Source organism: Hylobates moloch, unplaced genomic scaffold, assembly GCF_009828535.3.
Source record: "Hylobates moloch isolate HMO894 unplaced genomic scaffold, HMol_V3 SCAFFOLD_5, whole genome shotgun sequence".
NCBI lineage: Eukaryota > Metazoa > Chordata > Mammalia > Primates > Hylobatidae > Hylobates > Hylobates moloch.
In genome coordinates this window covers 13,796,206-13,819,746 of record NW_026652280.1, presented here as the reverse complement: position 1 = coordinate 13,819,746, position 23,541 = coordinate 13,796,206, and the positions used below count along the sequence as shown (strand labels likewise).

Sequence of the window (23,541 nt, the reverse complement as noted above, 5' to 3'; positions counted from 1 at the left end):
CTGGATATTGAGATACAGAGCTGTCAGCATAATAAGTGGATGGGGCAGAAGCTTAACTGCTGTTGCTGCAAAAATATGGAAGTGATCTCTCTAATTGTCCACTCCAACATACACTAAAGGAAGCCAAGTGTTTTAGGCTATAATTTGCAGAAGCTAGAGAGGTTGTTGTAGGTCCACACACCACTAATGGCGTCAGAAGTGCAGGATAGGTGATTTCCTAGTCATGAACCACCACTAACTTCTCTTGGCTCAATCAGCCATCCCACATTACTAAGGCAGAGATATTTTATACTTCTCATTCTAAAAAGTGTCTGTATTTTCTTTATTTTTCTTACCTAAGGATTTTTTTTTCTCAAGTAACTTTATACATTAGCTAATGCTTTATTCAACAACTTAAGGTTTTGGTATGTCCAGAGGGGCTAGTAGAAAATAGGAAACCCCTTTAATACTAGATGACCCTAAGTCCTTGCCATTAAGAAATGTAAAAACCACCAGGACTGTTCTGGATGGTCAGTCTAATCCTTGTCTTTGCCAAAGCATCCCATCTCATCTCAAGTCAATACCTTTCTGCAAACATGCCCTGACCTCCTTCATAACAACTTTAGTTTCTTCCTCAATATTTATTATTTTGGTTGCAATTAAAAAAATTATTCGTTTATGTAATGTATTTCCTGAAATAGTATGTCACTTGCAGGTGCTGAAGAATAATTGCTGAATGCATAAATGAATAAATGGAAGACATAAGGAAATGATAACATAAATTACCATATATATGTATATTATATGCTATTTAGTGAGATCTAAGTGGGGATTATAGTTATTAACAAATACGCACAATTTAAAAGGGGGGCCAGGCGTGGTGTGTGGTTCAAGCCTGTAATCCTAACACTTTGAGAGGCTGAGGCAGGAGAATTGCTTCAGCCCAGGAGTTTGGGACCAGCCCTGGCAGCACAGTGAGACCGTGTCTCTACAAAAAATACAAAAATTAGCTTGGCACAGTGGCCCACGTGTGTAGACCTTGCCCCTTGGGAGGCTGAGATGGGAGGATCACTGTAGTGATCTGTGGTTGCACCACTGTACTCCAGCCTGGGCCCCAGAGTAGACTTTGTCTAAATAAATAAATAAATAGATCTACAAGGGGAAGCTGCAGAGTGTATAGAAATGGTAAATATTTGAATGATAGAAACTTTTGTTGCCCGTGTTTTTTCAAAACAGAGGCCTAGGTTATAACTAGATCTCTAAATTATTTGTAGTTTTCTATGAGGCAAATACTGGTTGGAGACATTTAACATATTAAATATATTCTCAACTTTAATTTTTTTATTCTAATGCTAGGATCTTTGAGACTATTGATAATAGAAGCAAGTGTTTTAGTCATTGACTTTAGCCCTGTGGGGAATTACATGAATTCATTTAGACTGATGTCTGTCAAGTTCAAGGCCTTTTTGCTTTTAGGAATCTAGACATTTATTTTTTCATAAATATTCAAACATTATCTCAGTTATTAACTGAGATTTGACAAAGAGAGCAATTCAGGTTTTAATATTGGCTTAATTGATGCATGAATGTATGGGTTATAATCTCATTAAGTTATAATCCTCTTATCAAACATTAATATCAGTTGTCCTATTGCCGTTAGATATGACTTGTATAGAAGTGTATTTTATATATGTATATTGGTTCATACATATACATATGTATGTAGTATATGTGTACATGTATATATATATACACATATATATATATACACACACACACACACACATACATAGATACACACATAACCCTGTTCTAAGTAAGCATATTCCACCCTGTATCTCACAGTAAATGCAGCTATGAAACCCGGATAGAGTGGAGCCATTAGGCCTCTGAAAAGTAAATATTAGCAGGTAGTTTAGTGAAGAAGAGTACTACAGAGTATCTCCAAACCTGTGATGAGTTTATCATTATTTTCTCTCTACTGTCCTGTGTCCTAGAGTAATAATTAGAAAAACATCAGTGAAATAAATCCAAAGCAAGGTGAAGAAATAAAACAATAAAAATAAGAACATAAATCAATGCATTTCAAAACAAATTATACAGAAATCAATAAAATTAAAAGCTTGTTTTTTTGAACAGACCTAAATATTGATAAACCTCTACCAACACTGACAAAGGAAAAAAAAAGCAGAAAAAATGATAAATATTAAGAACAAAAGAGGAGATGTTACAGACTCCACAAACATAAAAAGCAGAATAAGAAAATACTATAAACAAACCTACTGACATAAGTTTTGTAATTTCAATGAAATTTGGCAATTTAGAATAAATGGATCAATTTTTCAAAAAGTATAAACGCTCAAAACTCACTCAATATGAAATAGATAACCTAAATAATCCCGTAACTATTAAACTATAATTTTAGTTAAAAACTTACTGAAAATGGAAATATCCAAGCCCAGATAGCTTCACTGACAAATTTTTACTAAACGCTTAAAGAAGAATTACCAAGTCTACACAGTATTGTTCAGGAAATACGAGAAGAGGGAATGCATCCCAACTTTTTTACAAGTACAGCCTTATTCTTACTACCAAAACCAGGTAGACACAGTACAAGAAACGAAAACTTTGATCAAAACTTTCATGCAAATATTTTCCACAGGACATTTAGATAACTCAATCAAGCAATATATAAAAGAATAATTCACCATGATAAAGTAGGGTTTATCCCAGAAGCATAAGATTCGTTTAATATTCAAAAGTTCATCAATATAATTCATCATATTAAGAAATTAAAGAAGAAAAAACACATTGTCAGATCAATTGGAAAAAAAAAAATGGGGAAAGCTGGCTCTCCTGCCGTAAGGACACTCAGGCAGTGTTGTGGAGAGGAGTCCATTTGGCAGCACCAACTCGCCATCCATGCCATGCACATGCCATCAATGTGAATAAGACACTTCGAAACTGGATCCTCCAATCCCAGTCAAATCATCAAATGACTGTAGACCCAGCCAACGTTTGACTACAACCTCCTGTGAGATTAAGAGCTAAAACTGCCCTACAAACACACTTTCAAATTCCTGACATAAACAAAATAAGATATATTATTATTATGGTTTGATGTCACTAAATTTGATGTATTAAAATGTAATATCCATATACACAGGAGTAATAATAACGAGGGCTCACAGTACATAAATTGGTAAGAGATGTGAGGAAATAAAGGCAAATTCATTTTAAGAAAGTGTTGCTAGCATCAATAAACTGTAGGTCCCTATTAGGATGAAGAATTGCTGGAGTGGGAGGTGGTGGACAGAGAATAAGATGCTTGAAGTAGAGTTTCCAATAGCAATGCGTATATTAGAGCTGACAAGTCAAGGGTATGTTCATAAGAATCCATGACACCTGGAGTAAAGGAGCAGATCAAGAATCAAGAAGATGAAGAACATGAAAGGCCATTATGTTTAATGGGTCATGAGTGTAGTTGAAGCAGTTGCTAATCAGCATGCCTAAAGTGGGTATATGTTTTTTTCCTGTTTGTTCTTTCGTCCATTTGTTCGTTTAATTGTTTGTTTTTAAATGAGAACCATCTCACCCAACCAGAAAGCCTGTGAGGGGAACCTGAAGACGATCATCATGAGGGGAGGGTAAATTTTGTGTATAAAACAAATAATAGCATGGACTAAAAATACAAGTGGAGTAGTAATTTTTCACTGCTGAAAAAATATTTGGATTACAAATATTTCGAGAAGAGGCTTTTACATGCAAAAATAGCCGTGCAATCTTAGGGGTTCCACTTTGAAACATGTCTTTAGAATCCTGGTCGAGACCACTGAGTAAGATTTAAAAAAAAAAAAAAAAGAAAGAAAGAGGGTTAATAACAGGTTGGTGCTGTCAGAACAAAAGATGTTACTAAGTATATGCAAATGGGCAAGATGGTTACATGTTTCATTTTAGAAGGGTCCATAATCGTGACCAGGGTTACCAAATGTATTGTAAATGGTTTACAGGAGTCATAATAATAATAATAATGAATTTAGCCGGTGACGGTGGCTCACGCCTGTAACCCCAGCATATTAGGAGTCTGAGACAGAAGGGTCACTTGAGCCCAGGAATTCAAGACCAGCCTGAGGAATATAGCAAGACCCTGCATCTACAATAATAATAATAATGATGATAATAAAATAGCCAAATATGGTGGTGCATGCCTCTAGTCCTAGCTACTCAGGAGGCTGAGGGGTGAGAATCCCTTAAGCCCAGGAGTTTGAGGTTACAGTGATCCACTCCACCCCAGCCTGGGTGACAGCAAGACCCTGTACCAAAAATAAATAAATAATAATAGTAAGAATAATGAACTTGAAGTTCTAATGACATTTTCAAAGCCATTGTGAAGATTACTGTGGTGTTCATTTAGTACTGTCTGACAGGAAAGCAAACATATTAGTGAGACACAGGTTATAAACCATCTAATATGTGGGGAGAGTTTTAAACAAGGCATGCATTTATGTGATTAATATGACAGATCAGAGAGTCAGTAGGATTTAGTAATGAGCTACACAAATAATGAAATAGTTTCAGCAAATTATAATCAAACGTACATGTTGAAGGCTTTTCCTTTCTTCAATGTTCAATTAGGTACTCAATTGACAGAAACACAGACTTGGAGAGATACTTCAATATTGATGCCAACAGTGGGGTCATCACAACTGCCAAGTCTTTGGATCGAGAGACAAATGCTATTCATAATATCACAGTCCTTGCAATGGAGAGCCGTAAGTTGTGAGGCTTAAAACTAAATTAAGATGGAGGACAGTGAGTGGAGAATTGATTGTCATGAGGTTGTAAATTCAACTTAATTAAAGTAGTTCCTTATTTGAATTGTACAAAAACTTGAGAATACCAAATTTCTAAGCTGTGAAATATACTTATCTTCACTGTCTTTATATGCTAATATTTACAAAATTTATGAAAACCAAGGACTAAAAAACAAATGAGCCTATATTACCTTCACAGGATTTCTTGTTTTCTGATCGCAATTCATATACTGTGTTTATGCTGTTATGGAGTTAGTGAAATAGCTTGTAATAATTAGTAAATTGATCTATAACCAAGACATCTGGATTTGAATATTCTGATATTGAACTAAGTTTAATCCCTTATAAAAGATAAAATAATAAATAAAATAAAATAAAAACTATTGAAAAAGGAATGCATATTTGCATGCGTATATGTATGTGATATATTGTGTATTTTAATATGTATGCATTTATAATACATGTGTTGATAATACAAATGTATAGTCACGCAAATATGAGCTCTAACATCAAAGAATATTGAAATTCATAGTTTACCATTTATTCTTCTTTCAACAATTTTCTCATCAGGGACTAAAAAACTACGAGTACACATGTAGACCATAATATACATTTATATATATATATATATATATGCATGTATATCCAAATACACACACATATAATCATGTATATGTATATATTTGGGTATACATATGTATGTGTACATACACATATATGTATATACATATATGTATGTGTATATATATACACACACACACAAATACATACATATGAATGTGTGTGTGTATTTGGATCATATTTTCATATTTTCTATAGCTCCTTTTAAGTAATACAGCATTATAATTCTAGATTTCATTCTCAGCTTCGTCATTTTATTATTAGAATTGTGCTTTAGAGAGTCAAAGAGTAAATGATGAGGCACTGTCTTATTTATTAGAGAATCCATCTCAAGTAGGAAGAGGCTATGTGGCCATCACTATACTTGACATCAATGATAATGCCCCTGAATTTGCCATGGACTATGAGACCACCGTCTGTGAAAATGCCCAGCCCGGGCAGGTAAGAGTCTTCAGAACACTTCGCTTCTAATTTGTGGTTTCTTAAAAAATATCCAGCAGCAGTTGCCTTTGAAATTCTTCCAGCTTTAAGATAAAATATAATCAGCTTGTTTCAGCAAAACGAACACTTTGATGTGTAGCATGAACTAATATTAAAGGAACCTTCAAGTTCCAGTTTAATTGGGGTGATGAAAATTCCTCAGAAAGGAAAGGTAAACATTGTAAAAGCTCTGTTAAATGGCTAAGAACTTAGACTTCTTTCGGAGAAAGACAGCATAGTAAGCTGATTGGGCGGTTTCCTACCTTGCACAACCTGGTTTAAGTGTCTTACAATTCTAAGAATTAAGTGCAGTTCAATCTCAGTTTGGTTTGTTCATCTATTTTTCAGTGTCTTGTGATGTTTCCTGGGATGTCTAATCAATTGGAACAGCTTATTTCTGAAGTTCACATAAGTGAATTCAAACGTGAACTAAGAAAAGGACATGATTTGTTTTTCAGAGCCCTTTTTTAGATTGGGTTCATAATAATACATCGGATCCTTTCTCCCTAGCTCATTCAGGGAGATGGCATTTATTATAAAGTGTAAAATTGCTTTGTCCTGCCACAGAAAACTAAGCATAGCACACCAATGTGCTTTCGTCTTTTACTTTCTCTTTTCCTAGGTTATCCAGAAAATCAGTGCTGTTGATAAAGATGAGCCATCCAATGGACACCAGTTTTACTTCAGCTTAACAACGGATGCAACAAATAACCACAACTTTTCATTGAAAGATAACAAAGGTAATGTATTAATATTGTTACTGATAGAGGCAGCAGGTACAGATACTCTAAGCAAGTATTTTTCTCCCCAGGAATGCTGATTATTGATTTTTTTTAAAGCAAAGACAATAATTAAAGGGCAATGAGGAACTCAAGTAATTCTTATCTATGAATTTACTGTCATGAAGGAAAAGCTGCTATTTAAATTATCTTAGGCCTAAAGCCAAATAGGAGGGAAGGTTAGATTTTTCTTATTCTTTTCTTATAGGCACTCATTTTCTTATTTGTATACCAAGTTCGTTATCCAAATAATCTAAAAAGTTGATGGTCAACTAAATACCCTAATAAGGACTATGCTCATAGATGCAACTTGAGACGTAAGAAAAAGAACTGGACATTACACATTTTAATCTAAATCAACTTTGACTTAATGTTTTCAATAACACCCCTTACTTTATTATTTTTACATAAATGCAAATGTAATTCATGCAAATAATAATAAAATAATGACACATTTATGATGCTAAGAAATATAATATTAAAAATAACAAAATAACTCCCTCTCATGTCAAATTGTATTTCTCTGCTTCAAAGGTAAACACTCTTAGCAGTTTCCTAAATATCATTATAGTAAAATAACTTTCAAATACCTACAAGTAGATTTTAGTTTTGCTTAATAATATATATTGACAGTTATAAGAACTTAAAGCATGAGAACCTGCTATCATTGTCTAATTTTGAATTATATGTTCGAATGAGTTTTTATTCAAGATACTTATTTTAGTGGAAGGAGAGCATTTGAAACTCATGTAGAGGGTGAATAGTACCCCCCAACGACATGGAAAATATCTATTTTGAAAATTTTATATTGTTTATGTAAATCTGGTTTTAGGAAAAAAATACAGAATTGGATTTGCTAGTCATTACTGGCTTGTTTAAAACATACTTACTACCAAAAGGTGGATAAGAAGTTTTGCATGAAGCCATCACCTTATTTTGTGCAACCTAGGCCTCAAAAAATTTCAATCTCAAAAAAATTCAATCTGAAGATAATAATTTTTTCTGATCTTACTTCCTACTCAATGAGAATACTATTGTATCCCTTTAGTAATATATAAGGTAGAGCATTCTCTACATGGGTAACTCCAGACTCACTGACTTAATCATAGTTAAGAAGGATAATTCTCAGCATTTAGATTCATCTGGTACAAACGCAGAGAAGGGAATCTATGAACTTCACAAGGAGAATGTGAATATATCCCCCACGTGTCATCATCCAATACCACCATGATTGCTGTACAGCACGTGCACTAAAATGTCTGGATTTATAGGACATCCACATTGCCACACAATTGAAAAATTATCTACCTTAAGCCCAGAGCTCCCTTGACTGTACCTTGAAGGAAAACGTGAATACAGAGAAAGTCAGTTCTTAAGAAGTCTTCCATATGATCACTTTTCTGAATATAGAGTCATATTCTCACTTTTTGGGCATTTCAGCTTGTGTTCCTCAATTCACCGTGTGTGTGTGTGTGTGTGTGTCATTTTGATATCAGTCATGTTAGATTACAAATCAACAACTTTCTAAAACTCTTTGTATCAAGTCATAAATGCATCTGACATCTGAGTTGGTAGAAGGCAGAGGCATAGGCCTGCGTGCTATTGTGAAATGTACAGGAACTTACTCAAAACAGTATCCTTCAACAGCTCCAGCTTAATTTTTTAGTGAGTACCTTCTCGAATTCATACATTCTAAAATAAAAGATTTGTTTACATAAAAATCTACCAGATGGAATCTGAAAATCAAACCGTTTTATTACTGTCTCTTCTATAATTGCATGTAATACATTTTCTGCAGTCTAATATGAGCTTGCTGTTTTGTGCTGTTTGAGACAGATTTCGTCTTGCTGTTTCACTAGAGTACCGTTAATTTTTTCATGCTATGATTGAATAAATCTTTTTGACAGTTTTGAAGAGAGAAAAATAGATAAAAGCACACTGCATGAAACTCTGATCCTGATTTTTCTTCTTTTCCTTTATATTTTTATTAATAGCTATTAATTTTAAAAATCTCACTCTAATTATTTAATTAAGACAAGTTAGTTGGAAAACTGCTAACAGACACAAAACATATTTTTGATACATAAATCACACATGTTATATAGACTTATTGATCACTTTTTTAAAGTTCATAATTACTATAATTGCTTAGATGAATTCACAAATATTGAATATAAGTTAAACATAAATGGCCTGTTTTATCACTGACAAAATGTTTATACACATAGAGTAGCTATAAATACCAATATACAATTTTTAAAATTTTACAATAAAATTATTCTGAATATCCCTGTATATTCAATTTAAATAAAGCTGAAGTAGCTGATTTTACCCTTTTTAAATATTGGTCTTGAAACTTGTCTAAGACAGGATAGACTGAAAATTTTATCTGTACTATATGTAGATGCTGCAAAATGTTTAACCTGTTAATATGTACCATCCTTTCTATAAGTTTATGGTGTAAAATTTAAGATAAGTAAAAGGTGTAGTTTTTATAAAGTTGCAATTAATATAATAAGTGATTCATAAACATTTGCATATTTTTTTACTTTATAACTATTTCTTTTATTATACTGCATAGAATAACATAAATATCTTACAATGTATTAAACTGGAAATGTCCCTCTGTCCCAGAGAATTGAAAGAAAATTGTTGAAATAAATCTGAAACTCCAGAGATTTCCCTAATTAAGGCATCAAAGTAAATAGAGTGACTTAAATAAAGTTTGGGAAGACTGATTCCATCAGAAATCTTGTGTTATACATTTGCTTTCATTATCCTAGACAACACAGCCTCAATACTAACCAGGAGAAACGGCTTCCGGAGACAGGAACAATCAGTTTACTATCTGCCAATTTTCATTGTGGACAGTGGATCTCCTTCACTTAGCAGCACCAACACCCTCACCATCCGCGTGTGTGACTGTGATGCTGACGGCGTAGCCCAGACCTGCAATGCAGAGGCCTATGTCTTACCTGCTGGCCTCAGTACAGGAGCCCTGATAGCAATACTCGCCTGTGTCTTGACATTATTGGGTAGGTACTGTTTGCAGGGCTTGCTCTGAAAGAGCTGTCACAATAACCGTGTGTCACGGCTTGCCTATTTTCTTCTCCATTTGGTGAGCATATGCAGATATTCTACTGGATGGTGTTTGTTTTTTTTTTGTTTGTTTTTCTTAGAGACGGGGTCTCACTCTGTTGCTCAGGCTGGAGTGCAGTAGCATGATCTCGGCTCACTGCAGCCCCTGCCTCCCAGGTTCAAGCAATTCTCCCACCTCAGCCTCCCGAGTAGCTGGGATTACAGGGGTGCACCACTACACCCAGCTAACTTCTGTGTCATTAGTAGAGACAGGGTTTCATCATGTTGGGCAGGCTGGTCTTGAACTCCTGACCTCAGGTGATCCACCAACTTTGGCCTCCCAAAGTGCTGGGATTACAGGAGTGAGCCACAGCTCCTGGCCTGGATGGTGTTTTGCTCACTAAGTAATACAATTGTTGGCCACACTTTCCAGTGGTATATTTAAAGTATAACTCAGACAAAAAGTTATATCAATTTCATTTTCAAAGCAACAGTGAAGATAAATGGCTTATGCTTTAAATTAATGTTTTTTAGGATTAAAAATAATCTATCTTATCCCAGTTCTTTTCTTTAGAGCACTCTACAGAGGAGATACACTAGACTGGAGAATACATTTTCTATATTGTTTTGATAATATGCTTATTTTAGAAATTATGGCTTTATATTCTACTTTTTAAAGAAAATATTTAAGATCGCTTTCTTAAATTATTTGCAAATTTGAAACGATTGCAATTTCAGCAATGCAAATGTTATATTTTTAAAGTATTAAATACTAACACATTTAATTGTAGATTTCCATGATTACTTTATTACTTGGTTAAATTAGATTTATAACTCATATTTGCAGTAACTCACATTTTGCAGCATTCTTTTAAAAATTGGGAGATGTCCAATGTGGACATTGGGTAACGGGTTTATTCCAAAGCAACATTTTTCTTCACGTTGTAACTTCCTGTAACAGGGACAACAAGAACAGAGTAAACATTCAACATACCATACCGTATGGTGAGTGTTCAATAAATTTTATGTGTTACTGATGGAAAATTATAAGCTAAGACCTAGTTACTAATACATTATAAATGCTGTCGTGAAAATGGAGGTTATTGTCTTAAGTAACTTAAGCTAAACAAGTAAATCTAAAAGAAAATAAACTATATTTTGCATAGAACTTTACACAGATGCAGAAACTTTCAGAATTTAATTAGAAATGGGAAGTAATTACCTGCTAAATCTAATTAGAATATAAGAGATTAAAGTTTGAAAAAGGTAGAACCACTACAAACAACTTTTTATTGTTCTAGAAGCTTCTAAAACAAACTTGTCCATCCTGTGGCCTGCAAGCCGCAAGCAGCTAAAGATGGCTTTGAATGTGTCCCGACGCAAATTCTTAAATGTTCTTAAAACATTATGAAATGTTTTGCGGTTTTTTGTTTTTTGTTTTGCCCATCAGCTATTGTTAGTCTACTTTATGTGTGGCCTAAGACAAGTATTCTTCTTCCAATGTGGCCCAGGGAAGCCAAAAAAATTTAGATTTTGGAATCTAAAACTTAATATAAAAGATGTAAATTGAATATTTATTTTATAGTAGCAGAATAACCTACATTAGAGGATTTAAAAATTCCATTCATGGGCCAGAAGTAGTGGCTCACGCCTGTAATCCCAGCACTTTGGGAGGCTGAGGTGGGCGGATCATGAAGTCAGGAGATCGAGACCATCCTGGCTAACTCGGAGAAACCCTGTCTCTACTAAAAATACAAAAAAAAATTTAGCCGGGAGTGGTGGCGGGTGCCTGTAGTCCCAGCTACTTGGGAGGCTGAGGCAGGAGAATGGCGTGAACCCGGGAGGTGGAGCTGGCAGTGAGCCGAGATCATGCCACTGCACTCCAGCCTGGGCGACAGAGCGAGACTCCATCTAAAAAAAAAAAAAAAATTCTATTCATGTTTAGAATGTCTTTAGCTTGAAGGTGCAGAATGAGAAGGAATAATGAGAGAATAAGTAGATGATGTGTGGAAGACTTTTTAAGTTTGGTCAGTGTATCATAAACAACTTAGATTATGCCATAAAAGAATAAGATTGCATTCCCCAAATTTTAATTATCCTCAATAATGAATTGTTTTTTGATTATTTTAAGGCGTCTGATGAAGCTTGCTTCACTTTAGTAAACACTTTCAACTTTGACTTTGGGATTTTTTGCAATTTAGGTTGCTTAATTAAGAATTATCAGATAATTATTACTGAAAGTAACTGAAATAGAGTTTTATTAGATTTCATTCTTAGATATACTGTATACATATACAGTATGTGCATTTGTGTTTGTGTGTGTGTCTGTGCATAAAAGTTTGGGGGATTTTGTCAAAATTTAAGTATGGCTACTCTTTTCTGCTAAATTTGAACATATTGCTTAAGTAGACACCAAATTTGAAATGCCTCTTCCACTTCTAAGTATATTTCATTTTATTTTTTAATTTTATTCATTTTTTAAGAGTTACTGTAAGTCTCCAAAACCGTAAGTAAAACAAAGTCTATTGTACTGAAATACAATTTGGAACAAGGGGCTTCTGCCTGCAGCTTCCATTTCTATAGTGACCACACAATAATCAGTATCATCAAATACTAGCATTTTAACTCAGAAATGTCATCTCTTTGTGTCTTATTTCCCAAGTTTTTAAAAGCAGATAATCAGGAATTTTTATACTGTTTTAGTTTTGTCACCACTATTATAGACTCTGGATTTTCACAAAATAAGTGCTGAAGCCAATGAGATTAAGTATTCACAGGGTGAGCAAGTGGGGCCCACAGCCTGGCATGAAAATTGATTTCTAGTACACAAGTAATTCATTCTTTATTACACCTCAGAAAGTGGTGTGAATCTCGTTTCTAGGCATTAGGTATCAGGATTTGTAACTCAAACCTTTTAAGACTTCTGAACAAATATTACTAGGAAAAAGCAAGGTGAGGAGGTGGAGATGGGGAATAAGAACTTAAAAATCAAGTTCAATTAAGAATGAAACTATAGAAGTATCTGGACTTTAGACTCTTAAAAAAAAAAAAGGTACATGACTACATGTTAAGTTTGTGTTCCAGTGATGTGACTAATTAAAGCTACATGTAACATGACAGATGGGGATGCACTGACATTACCAGAAGTTTAATGCTGGAAGGCATCCCAGGTATCGATGCTAACCCAAACCTTACAGAGGGAAAACTTGAGGTGTAGTGTAAGTTCGAAGGTTTGTAGGAGTACATATAACAAGTTAGAGGATATGACAGGGTAAGATTCTAGGTCTCCTTATTCTCAATCACTGATTTTTATTAAACTGCACAAGAAATACGTCGTGAAATATAAAAATGTTTACGCCTATATATTGCTGAAATAATTCATGTTATCCAAAGTTGTATTTGTCAGTCTTTATCTCTATCTGTATTCTTCTAACTTTATGGATGAACTGCTTTCTGATTTCTCATTCTTGCTCTCTCTCTAATTTATTTGCACCTGAATTCTTTAAATGAAAAAAAATCCAAAAATTAGAACATGGGTTTCCTTTATTTACAGTGAGTACGGTTTGAATGAGATACACTATAGCTATACTCACATTTCATTATAAAATAATCAATTAGATGCCTCAATTATTTTTCATGCAGAAAAATTTCATCAACATATGGCAAGATACTCTGGTATTCTAATTTTTTTTTTTTTAGACAGGGTCTCGCTCTTGCACCCAGGCTGGAGTGCAGTGGCGCAATCTCGACTCACTGCAAGTTCCACCACCTGGGTTCATGCCATACTCCTGCCTCAGCCTCCCGTGTAGCTGGGACTACAGGTGCCTGCCACCACACCCAGCTAATTGTTTGTATTTTTAGTAGAGACGGGGTTTCACTGTGTTAGCCAGGATGGTCTCAATCTCCTGACCTCGTGATCCACCCGCCTCGCCCTCCTAAAGTGCTGTGATTACAAGCATGAGCCACCATGCCCGGCCTGTATTCTAAATGTTGAATAGAAATTACAACCCATAACTGACATCAATACCAATTTAATTATGCATTTTTATCATAGTTAAATTCACACTTATAGACATATACAGTTATTCTTCCACCAGGCTAAGAATACTTTAAAGAAAAAAAATTCTATGAATAAGACATTAGATTATTTATTCAGTAGATTTTTTTAATAAAGGAGAAGAATTTCAACTGTTTTGTTTAAAAATATGGTTTCAATATTAAATATTGTACCCCTATTCTTAAAATAGTACAGCTAAATTCTTTCTGTTCCTCGGCACACACAAAAATAAAACCTGTTTCTTGCACAATAAGGCTGCCACTGAATTTACTATATTTATATTAAGTTTTGGGTGTTTCTGTACTTGGACTTTGAGGGCCCCGTAATTGAAGTCCTGTAGCGTTCCTTCCAGTTCTTTGCTCTTCTGTCACAATTGGGATTAGTTAGACCAGCCCAGCTTCATAAACTCAGATTTAATAAGGTGTTTGTAGAAACTTGCTGTTTACTGCATGGGATTCAGTCTCTTCCAGTATGTCTATAATGGTCAGCTTGACAGTTAGCTGTCATGCATATTTTCACTTTTCTTCCCTGATCTCCCAAGTACTGAACTATAAAAATACTTTCTTGTTTTTGCAAATGATAGTGAACATCACTGAAGGAAAAAATACGTTAAATTGTGGAGAAAAGAAAAGTGGTAGCAGTATGTAAAAAAAAAATAGATCCCCATCATAATCTATAATGATAGAACATAATTGGCATAGCAGCCCTAGAGATAATAGTGTGCAGACTACTGTTGGCTAATTTATGGTAGCAGATGTGTTCCTCTTTCAAACAAGCATGAGCATAATAAAAAATGAATTGCATTTCATAAGCTCGTACTATGTGCAAGACATCAGCCTAAGTGCTTTACAAGCATTATCTTATTTAATGCTCATAACAGATTTCCTAGGCAAGTATTACTATGCCCACATTTTATATAGGAAAACTACAACTTAGAGGAAATACACAAAAAGTTATAGAACGAACGAGTGTCAGAGTCTGGACCTAAACACAGTGAAGCCTGTTCTTTATAAGGTATTTTTCCATATATGTTTCCCCACGTGAAAGACCCCTCTGTTTCTAGGAAATGCCTATAGGTTTGTGGATATTACAGCCTGGGCACTGCCAAATTAAGTGCAGGAGTATCTTTGCTCTGTTTCACATAGTGGCTTTATTATTTATTCGGTTAACTCTGAGTATCTATTTTACAGTATCTTCCAATTCCTTCCAGTCTTTAGAAAACATATTTAGGCCGGGCGCGGTGGCTCACGCTTGTAATCCCAGCACTTTGGGAGGCCGAGGCGGGCGAATCACGAGGTCAGGAGATCGAGACCACGGTGAAACCCCGTCTCTACTAAAAAATATAAAAAAAATTAGCAGGGCATGGTGGCGGGCGCCTGTAGTCCCAGCTACTTGGAGAGGCTGAGGCAGGAGAATAGCGTGAACCCGGGAGGCGGAACTTGCAGTCAGCCGAGATTGCGCCACTGAACTCCAGCCTGGGTGACAGAGCGAGACTCTGTCTCAAAAAAAAAAAAAAGAAAAAAGAAAACATATTTAGAAGAGTGTATGTTAAATATGAGGTTATATTTCAGTACAACCAAAATCTAATACACAAATTGTCTTTGTGCATAAACCATTCATTGTACGTAGGAAATTTTTTTTCTATATTAATTGAGACTAAGGTGAAATCATTCTCCCTCATATTTAAAGGAAATGAATTTTGTGATACTTGTCTTGGGAAAAGAAAAGATCCATTTTAGTTAAACTTTCCCCTTTCTTGAGACCTGGAAAGAATTAGCCGCTTTTAGCATATATGATCTATTTACAGGAGGTCTACCAATGCATGTTCCTTGTTCTACTGGAGAGTTGAAACTACAAATCTCCAGAGAAACATCAATCCTGAGCAATTTTCCTACATTCTTGCCTCTTTTCCTGATTGAATCCCCACTTATATGTTTTTCTGAGTGGAATCAGTCAGACTTCCGTCTTTTCACTTGCATCCTCCATGGTCAATTAGTCCGTACATACTGTTAACTTTAGTTTTTGGGCTTTGAATCAATTTGTTCTGTCTCTTACTGTTGCACCTGATTTTTGTCCAGGGTCTTTTTCTTTTTTCCTCCTGAATTGTGGCAACTCTAGCATTCTCTATCAGAACCAATCCATCAGAGTTTCAGAGTAAGCTTTTAAAAAATAAATGGGATTTTGAAACACCCCAGCTTAAAATCATATTTTCATGAAATCCCATTGTCTACAGACTAAAATCACACTCTCCAGTACCAGACAGCTCTCATCCAGTTTGACTTTATTTTTCTCTACTTACTTGGTGTACTTCAGTCAAATTGCATCCGTTGCTTTTTTCTAAGACTCATTCTGCTTTGTCTTTCTGCCTGGAATACCTCTTCTCAGAATCTACAAGTGGGTCACTTTTTTTTTTTTTTTTTTGTATTCAAGACTCACTACTTTGGCTTCTGAGTCCAGGTTGGATGCTGTTCCTAAGGACCCCATAATACCTTGCATCTAGCAGTCTTCGAGCATCTGACATGGTTGACTTGTCTGTTTAATTGGTTTATCTCCTTGTCCATCTCTTCCAGTAGACTGCTTTTAGAGGTAAGGACTGAGCATTGTCATTATTTATATCAGCTATTCAGATGCTGATCTGACACATACAGAACATTCTATACATGCATGCTGAATGAAGCATGAATGATTTGAATGTACTAAATTATGGAAAAGAATAATTGATTTGACTTATTTTTATTACCCATAGGAGTATCCCCATTAGACCCTGTTTTTTCTATTTCCCGAGACTTTGTACTTTTAGGACATTTTTCTGAGATTTAGTCTATCTCCTTAACTCTTCAGAAAAATTGATGTGTCACAGATTAAAAGAATTTAAATGATGCTTGCAGGTTAGTAGCCATGGAACTATATAAGGGCTTAAGAAAAAAAATAGAATATATGACTAAAGGTAGATGGAGAAAATATTGCAGAAGAGATGTCAGAGATATTTTATTTATCAGTTTAAAATTCAGTTAAATGTTACAGTTGATATCTCAGTCACTCACTTGGATCATACCAGTTATGAATCTTTAGTTATCCTTTGCAAAAATAAAAATAGTAGAGTTGGTCCGTAAGTGCAAGATAAAATTTTAGCCTTGTGTGACTGGGGATCGGCATGAGCCTCAGATTCCATAGCACATAAATCTACTCATCCTTCAGATCTTTGCTTAAATGCCACTTCTGATGACATCCTTTTCTGATCACAACCAGATGGTGCTGGTACTCCTGCATTTTTCCTCTCACTTTCCTTTTTAAGACATAAATTATTTTACAGCTCTGCTTGAAACATTTCAGATGCACTTACATGAAATCCAGATGTTTCTCATGGTCCATAAAGCAAGGCATATTTGGCCACCTGCATACCTCTCTACAGTATCAGGCTGTCTGATCCTTCTCTCACCCAGTAAGAGGACCCACAGTGCATTTCTTCCATTATTTTCAAGTGTGCTACCCGCCTCCTGAAATAGTCTTGCTGCATTCCTTCATCTGTCAAGTTTAGATTATCTTGAATGCCTCAGCTTCAGTGTTATCTCCCCAGGAGGAGTGTCCTAAGCACCATTATTCTCCATCATAGTATTTATTTCTTTTGTAGTACTTACTTGTAACTATATATGTTTGTTTTCTTTGCTCAAACATAAAAGCTTTTGAATGTAGTGATCTTTGTCTCTCTGTCTTCTTAACCAGTATATTATTGGGGCCTGTCATAGGTACATATAGAGACAATATTTTTAATACATAATTATTATTTATTGCACTCTACTGTAAATTTTGCAGCCTTTTCCACATATTTTAATCCCTTCAAGAATAGGTCCAGTATCCTCTATAATTCATTATTCTGCCATCAGTTAGATAGAATAGAGTAGATATCAGATAAATTAACTACATTACAGGAGGTCATTAATATCACAGGTGAGAGCATGGTAAAGTTTACATTTTATCTGTGTATGAATTACATGACTCAAATTTTAGCAAGGCCCAAAAAATTTGGAACTGAATCGTATGAATTTATTGTAGAAATTCCACAATGTATGACCTATTATTGAATAAAAACAGATATCGCCTACTGGGGTAGCACGACTTAAGCCCTTTACAAATAGACACTCATTTAATCTTCATAAAGTTACTATGAAGTGGTTTCTAAGAGGTAAAGACTATTATTTTCATTTTGGAGAGCAGGTAACTGAGGCAAGGAGAAATAAAGTATCTCACCTACCTCCATACATCCAGGGAATGGAATAAGAGGGATGCAACGCAGATGAGGTCCTTAAATAGGCAGGAGCTATGGGCTGAGGGACAGGACTTGAGGCATATTCTGGGTTACAGTGAGTAAGAAGAATTGTTTGAGTGGAGCATGCAGTGATGGAGAGTTGAAGCAAAGAGGAAATGAAGAAGCTGGCGTCAAAGATGACTTGGAGTTTCTGGTTTGGGTATTCTCTTGAGAAAAGAGCACACGATAGGAAACAAATCAGAGGAACGTTAATGAGATTAAACTTACAGAATTTGAATGGTGTATGAGTGAGAGCCATTGGACAGAAAGTTGTTATCAGTAAAGGAAGTGGTCATAACAAATCATAACAATGATAATAATTACCATTTTGAACATTTATTATATTCTGATGAGTATATATATTTGTATTATCAAAAATAGGAGTAGTCATTTTAAAATACGGTCTGGTTATCCAAAGAGATAGGTGAGAGATTTAGATGTCAGAGACATCAGCTCTTGCCATACAAGAGGCAGTTGAACCTGGGGTTTCACTGGGCTTGCTTAGGAAGAATGTGGGCTGAAAAGCCAAGAAACCAAGTATAGAATTTGAGGAAGATTTACTGTAAGTACTTCTTAGAAAAGAGCAGCTACAAAAAAACATGGTTTGAAAGAAGAAAATTGTTTTTTTTTTCTTTTAAATTGGCTGCAAGCAGCTGCATTGTTTACTATTGAGTAAGTTCAAGATAGCGGACCCACACAATTTCCCAAGAAGTTCTGTGTCAAATAGGACACACATGCCATGTAAAAAAAAGGGCCACAAAGTGCTCATTGGATTTGGCAAAATGTGAGTCATTGGTAGCCTTGGTCCCTGGGAAATAGCAGGGAAAACTCAGATTGCTCTGGTTTGAGAGCAATCAGGATATAAGAAAGTGGAAATGTGGAATAGGCTACTTTTACATAAAATAAAAGTTAATAATATTGAGGGTATATGAAGATAAATTGTTGGTTGGAAAATTTCAGGAAACTCTTTCCACTTAATGTCCTCCCTTTTTGAGCTCTGGTGGAATAGTGTGCCCGGAGATAGTGGAGAGAGTTTCAAGTTGACCCTGAAAAGAAAACAATTAGCTAGGCATGGTGGCATGCACCCAAAGTCCCAGCTGCTCGGGAAGCTGAGGCAGGAGGATTGCTTGAGCCTAGGAGTTTGAGGCTGCAGTGAGTCATGATCACTCTGGCCGGGGTGACAGAGTGAGAAAAAATAATAATAATAAAATTAATTTTAAAAAATTAAAATGTCTCTAAAAATTAAAAATAAATTTAAAAAACAGAATTAAACAATTTTTGAAATTAAACAAAAAAATTACTAAAACTTAATTAGTGCCCAGTAGAAAAAAAATGACAGATTTTTAATAAGCTTCACGTAAATCAACAGGATCAATAAATGGTGAAGAATTAAAAAATAGAAAGTTATTGGAAGGCTAAGTTATACTTGCATATCAATGTGGATGATTGTTTAAAATAAATTATTGCAATTGTATACAGACTGTGCTGGCAGATTTTTTATTTTGATTAGATTATTTTTCAAGTATACCTTATCGGTACACTAATCATTAAACTGATTATAGCTGTCCTTTGTTCAATATGTCATTTGACAATAAATCTGAGAATAGCTCTAAGACCATATGCAATTAGAGTACTCTGGCGTTTGAGTCTTTTGTTCAGATCAGTTGTCCAAAATAAAGTTATTGTGAACCATCAGTGTGAAACGCATATGTAATTTCAAATTTTCACGTAGCTTTATTAGAAAAAGTAAAAAGAAACTATTGAAATAAGTGCTAATAATGTATTTCAAACACACTATACCAAACTATTATCATTTTAATATGTAATCGTGAAGATTATTGAGACGATATTTTACTTTTTTAGAAAGAGAAACTTAAGTCTTGAACATCATATGTTTATTTTACACATAGAGCATATCTCAATGAAGAATAGCCGCATTCCAAGTGCTCAATAGCCTCATGTAGCTATTGGCAACTATGTTAGACAACGAAAATTTAAATGACTATTTTACGGCTAATTAGAAATGATGATTGTTCATAAGAGACCATATAGATGATGGTGTTTTTGGTAAAGACTTACTCATCCCTCACGTCACATTTCAAATGTCTTCTCTTCTGTTGGACTTTCTCTGAGAATCCTGGGCAGAAATAATCCCTTTCCCATACATATTTTCCTAGCATATTTTATAGTGCTATATATTTAATTCATTCTATGATATTTAACTGTTTATTTTTTATTCAAAATGTTTGGCTTGTTGATGGCAAGTCCAGCAAGTCTACATATTTCTAGTCACATTTCCTTGCCTATACTTTATTAATCCATTTAACAAATATTTATTGAGCACATGCTTACTATCATGTATTATTCTTTGTGCTTAGGGTAAATCTGTAGAAAGCAAAGTCACTGCCCTTCATATGGCTTACAGTTTTAGCAATCAGTACTCATTAAAAATATTATTGAATTAAATGGAATTTAGGCTTTAAACCTGTGGTAGTAGCCACTAAACAACGGATTAAACTTAAGAAAGTGATATTTAACAGATACAAATATAAATTTATGCAATTTGGTTTTAAAAAACTTTTTTTACAGAGTTTTAGGCTAGGAAAAAACCTAGTGGGATGTAGTTTACATGACTGAGTGATTTTAAAAGGATACCAGATTCAACATTTTAAATATGTTAAAAAAAAACATTAGTGGAGTTACTTTCTCTTTAATATAAGTAGCCTTAGAAAGCCAAATACCTCACGTTCTCATTTATAAGTGGGAGCTAAACAATGCATACACATGGATATAGCACGGTGGAATAATAGACATTAGAAACTACAAAAGGTGGGAGTAAGGGTTAAAAAAAAGTTGACGGGAGTAAGGGTTAAAAAACTACCTGTTGAGTACAATGTTCACTGTTTGGGTAATGTACACCAAAAGTCCAGACTTCACCACTGCAAGATAAATGTAAAATGTAAAAAATCTGCACTTCTACTCCCTAAATACATAAAAATTAAAAAATTCAAATATGCCTATTTTATATGTATATACTTATATATGCATATATAAAAGTATATATATATTTGTAATTTCATACATGTATATATATAGATATGTGGCCTTATTTAGCAATGGTACCATTTTGTGGCGATCAGATCACATCGGCAGAATTCTGCTTTTTCTGGGTGCCAAAACTGAATATTGAGAATTCTGACATTTGTAAGCACAGAACATCCAGAGTAGGGGACTCAGGGTGACAACGAGGTTTTGAACTCCAGACAAGCTGAATACTACACATGCATGTGGAGCAAGCTTGTTCAACCTGAGGCCTGCGAGCCACATGTGGCCCAGGATGGCTTTGAATTTGGCCTAACACAAATTCGTACACTTTCTTAATATATTATGAAATATTTTTGCAATTTTTTAGGTCATCAGCTATCACTAGTGTTAGTGTATTTTATGTGTGGTCCAAGACAATTCTTCCAGTGTGGGCAAGGGAAGCCAAAAGATTGGACACCCCTGCTGTAGAGCAAATCTAGGTGACTTCTGAAGTGTCTGCCATCTTTAAGAGGATATGACAGTTCATAATAGAACACTTTCATTGGAAAGAAGGGATACTTAATTGTAGAGACCAGTAATTCCGTGGTTATCATCAAGTGGGGAGATTGATTAGGACCACAGGACTTGATGATAGTCCAGTAGAAATCATGTTGCAGTTTACTGTGCAGATAGACATCTGCCAAAGATCACGGTAAAGCTGAGAATAAAGCTGCCCACTAATTTGTAGTATGGTGTGTGTTTTACACATCGATATTTTTCTCCGTATTCCCTTCCTTTTATTTATCTTGGTTTTGGGAGAATGATTCTATCCAATTGCTGGACAACTAAAACTAATTTAAAACTGACAAAAAGGCCAGGCATGATGGCTCATACCTGTAATGCTAAAACTTTGGTAGGCCAAGGCAAGAGGATCCCTTGAGCTCAAGGAGCTCAAGACCAGCCTGGGCAAAATGGCAAAACTCCATTGAGCTCAAGGAGTTCGAGACCAGCCTGGGCAATATGGTGAAACCCTGTCTGTACAAAAAATAGCCATGTGTGGTGGTGCATGGCTGTAGTCTCAGCTACTTGGGAGTGCTGAGGCAGGAATATTGCTTGAGCCCAGGAGGTCGAGGATACAGTGAGCTGAGATCCTACCGCTGCACTTCAGCCTGGGTGACAAAGTGAGACCCTGTCTCCAAAAATAAATAAATGAATAAATAAATAAATAAATAAACAAACAAATAAAACTGACAACACATCAGTTCAAGAGTGTAAAGAATTGCATCAAATTTGTAAAATAGTTCGCAGTAGGGTGTTGTAATTTTATATAACTTTATTCTTGTGATTCTCTTTTCTGCACATTTCTCTGCACCTGTGCATGTCTGTATATTCTTACAGTGAATTGCACTAAGATTCATACTGTATTTATCTGTGAATATACAGTCCACAGTGTTGGAACTGCTTGCTTGTAGGAACCCTCTGTTGATATGCTTTTGCCAATATCCAGCACTATTTCCTACCTACTAGACTGCTCAGAAAATGTTGAATTGAGTGTTGTAAGACTGAATTCCAAAATCAGAAATTTAGGCCTGCATCATACTTTTACTGCTGTAATAGCACTCTAACTTCTTTTGTGACATCTTCTCCCCTATCTTCCTCTCCTTGGTCCAGTAAGAACGATTTTCATTTATTTTTTTGAAACAATCTGATTATATCATGCAGTCCTTAAAATATGTTTGTTCTTGGACCTGTAGGGTCTGACTCATGCCTACAGCTCCAACCTTACCTCACCTCTTTCTTTGCCCTCCAGCCACGTTGGCCTCAAATATTTGCTCACTGTCCTCACTGTACCAAACGTGTTCTTCCATATCACATCTCCTTCCCGTCCCTATCCTCAGCCTCCAGTTATCATCAGTTAAGTCTTTCTCATCTGTATCTATTTCCCCTAGTACACTTCTTTATAAGATCATGTTTCCCTCTTTTGGAGTAATTATTACAATCTTACTTTTACATTTATTTATTTTAATGTTTGGATCAATATCTGTTGGTCCCACTGAATCATAAGGTCCATGAGTAAATGTTGTATGTCTGCTTCTATGTGCAACATTACACTACAGTACCTAATGCATATAATAAATGGTTAACATATTTTTGTGAGATATGTAAATATCTCACAAAAGTACAGGTAGTAAGCACTTAACAGGGAAGGAAGGTGAATACCAGACTACTTACAGATATGTAAATTCCTGAACAACCAGAACAATCTAAGTGTCACACATGGCTAAATTTCAGCTAGAACTAAATCTTTTCTTCTATTTCCACTCAGAAGTAGAGGTCATATGACAGAAAAGAGAAATGATAAAACCTCTTAAAATATATAATCTTTTTTTTTTTTTTTTTTTT

At 35.0% G+C, this 23,541-nt stretch overlaps 1 protein-coding gene across 3 annotated transcripts in view; it reads left to right on the top strand.

Annotated features, from left to right (window-relative positions):
- CDH7 (cadherin 7) overlaps positions 1-23,541 on the top strand; it is a 128,458-nt gene that overhangs the window by 99,026 nt on the left and 5,891 nt on the right. For 2 of the 3 annotated variants that reach the window (XM_032152087.2, XM_032152088.2), the window contains exons 8-11: positions 4,615-4,751; positions 5,734-5,855; positions 6,517-6,634; positions 9,457-9,708. In XM_032152087.2, the coding sequence (XP_032007978.1) occupies positions 4,615-4,751; positions 5,734-5,855; positions 6,517-6,634; positions 9,457-9,708 (629 nt within the window). Of the gene's footprint in view, positions 1-4,614; positions 4,752-5,733; positions 5,856-6,516; positions 6,635-9,456; positions 9,738-23,541 lie in introns of those variants that run through there. The other variant, XM_058438275.1, reaches the window with a different exon arrangement.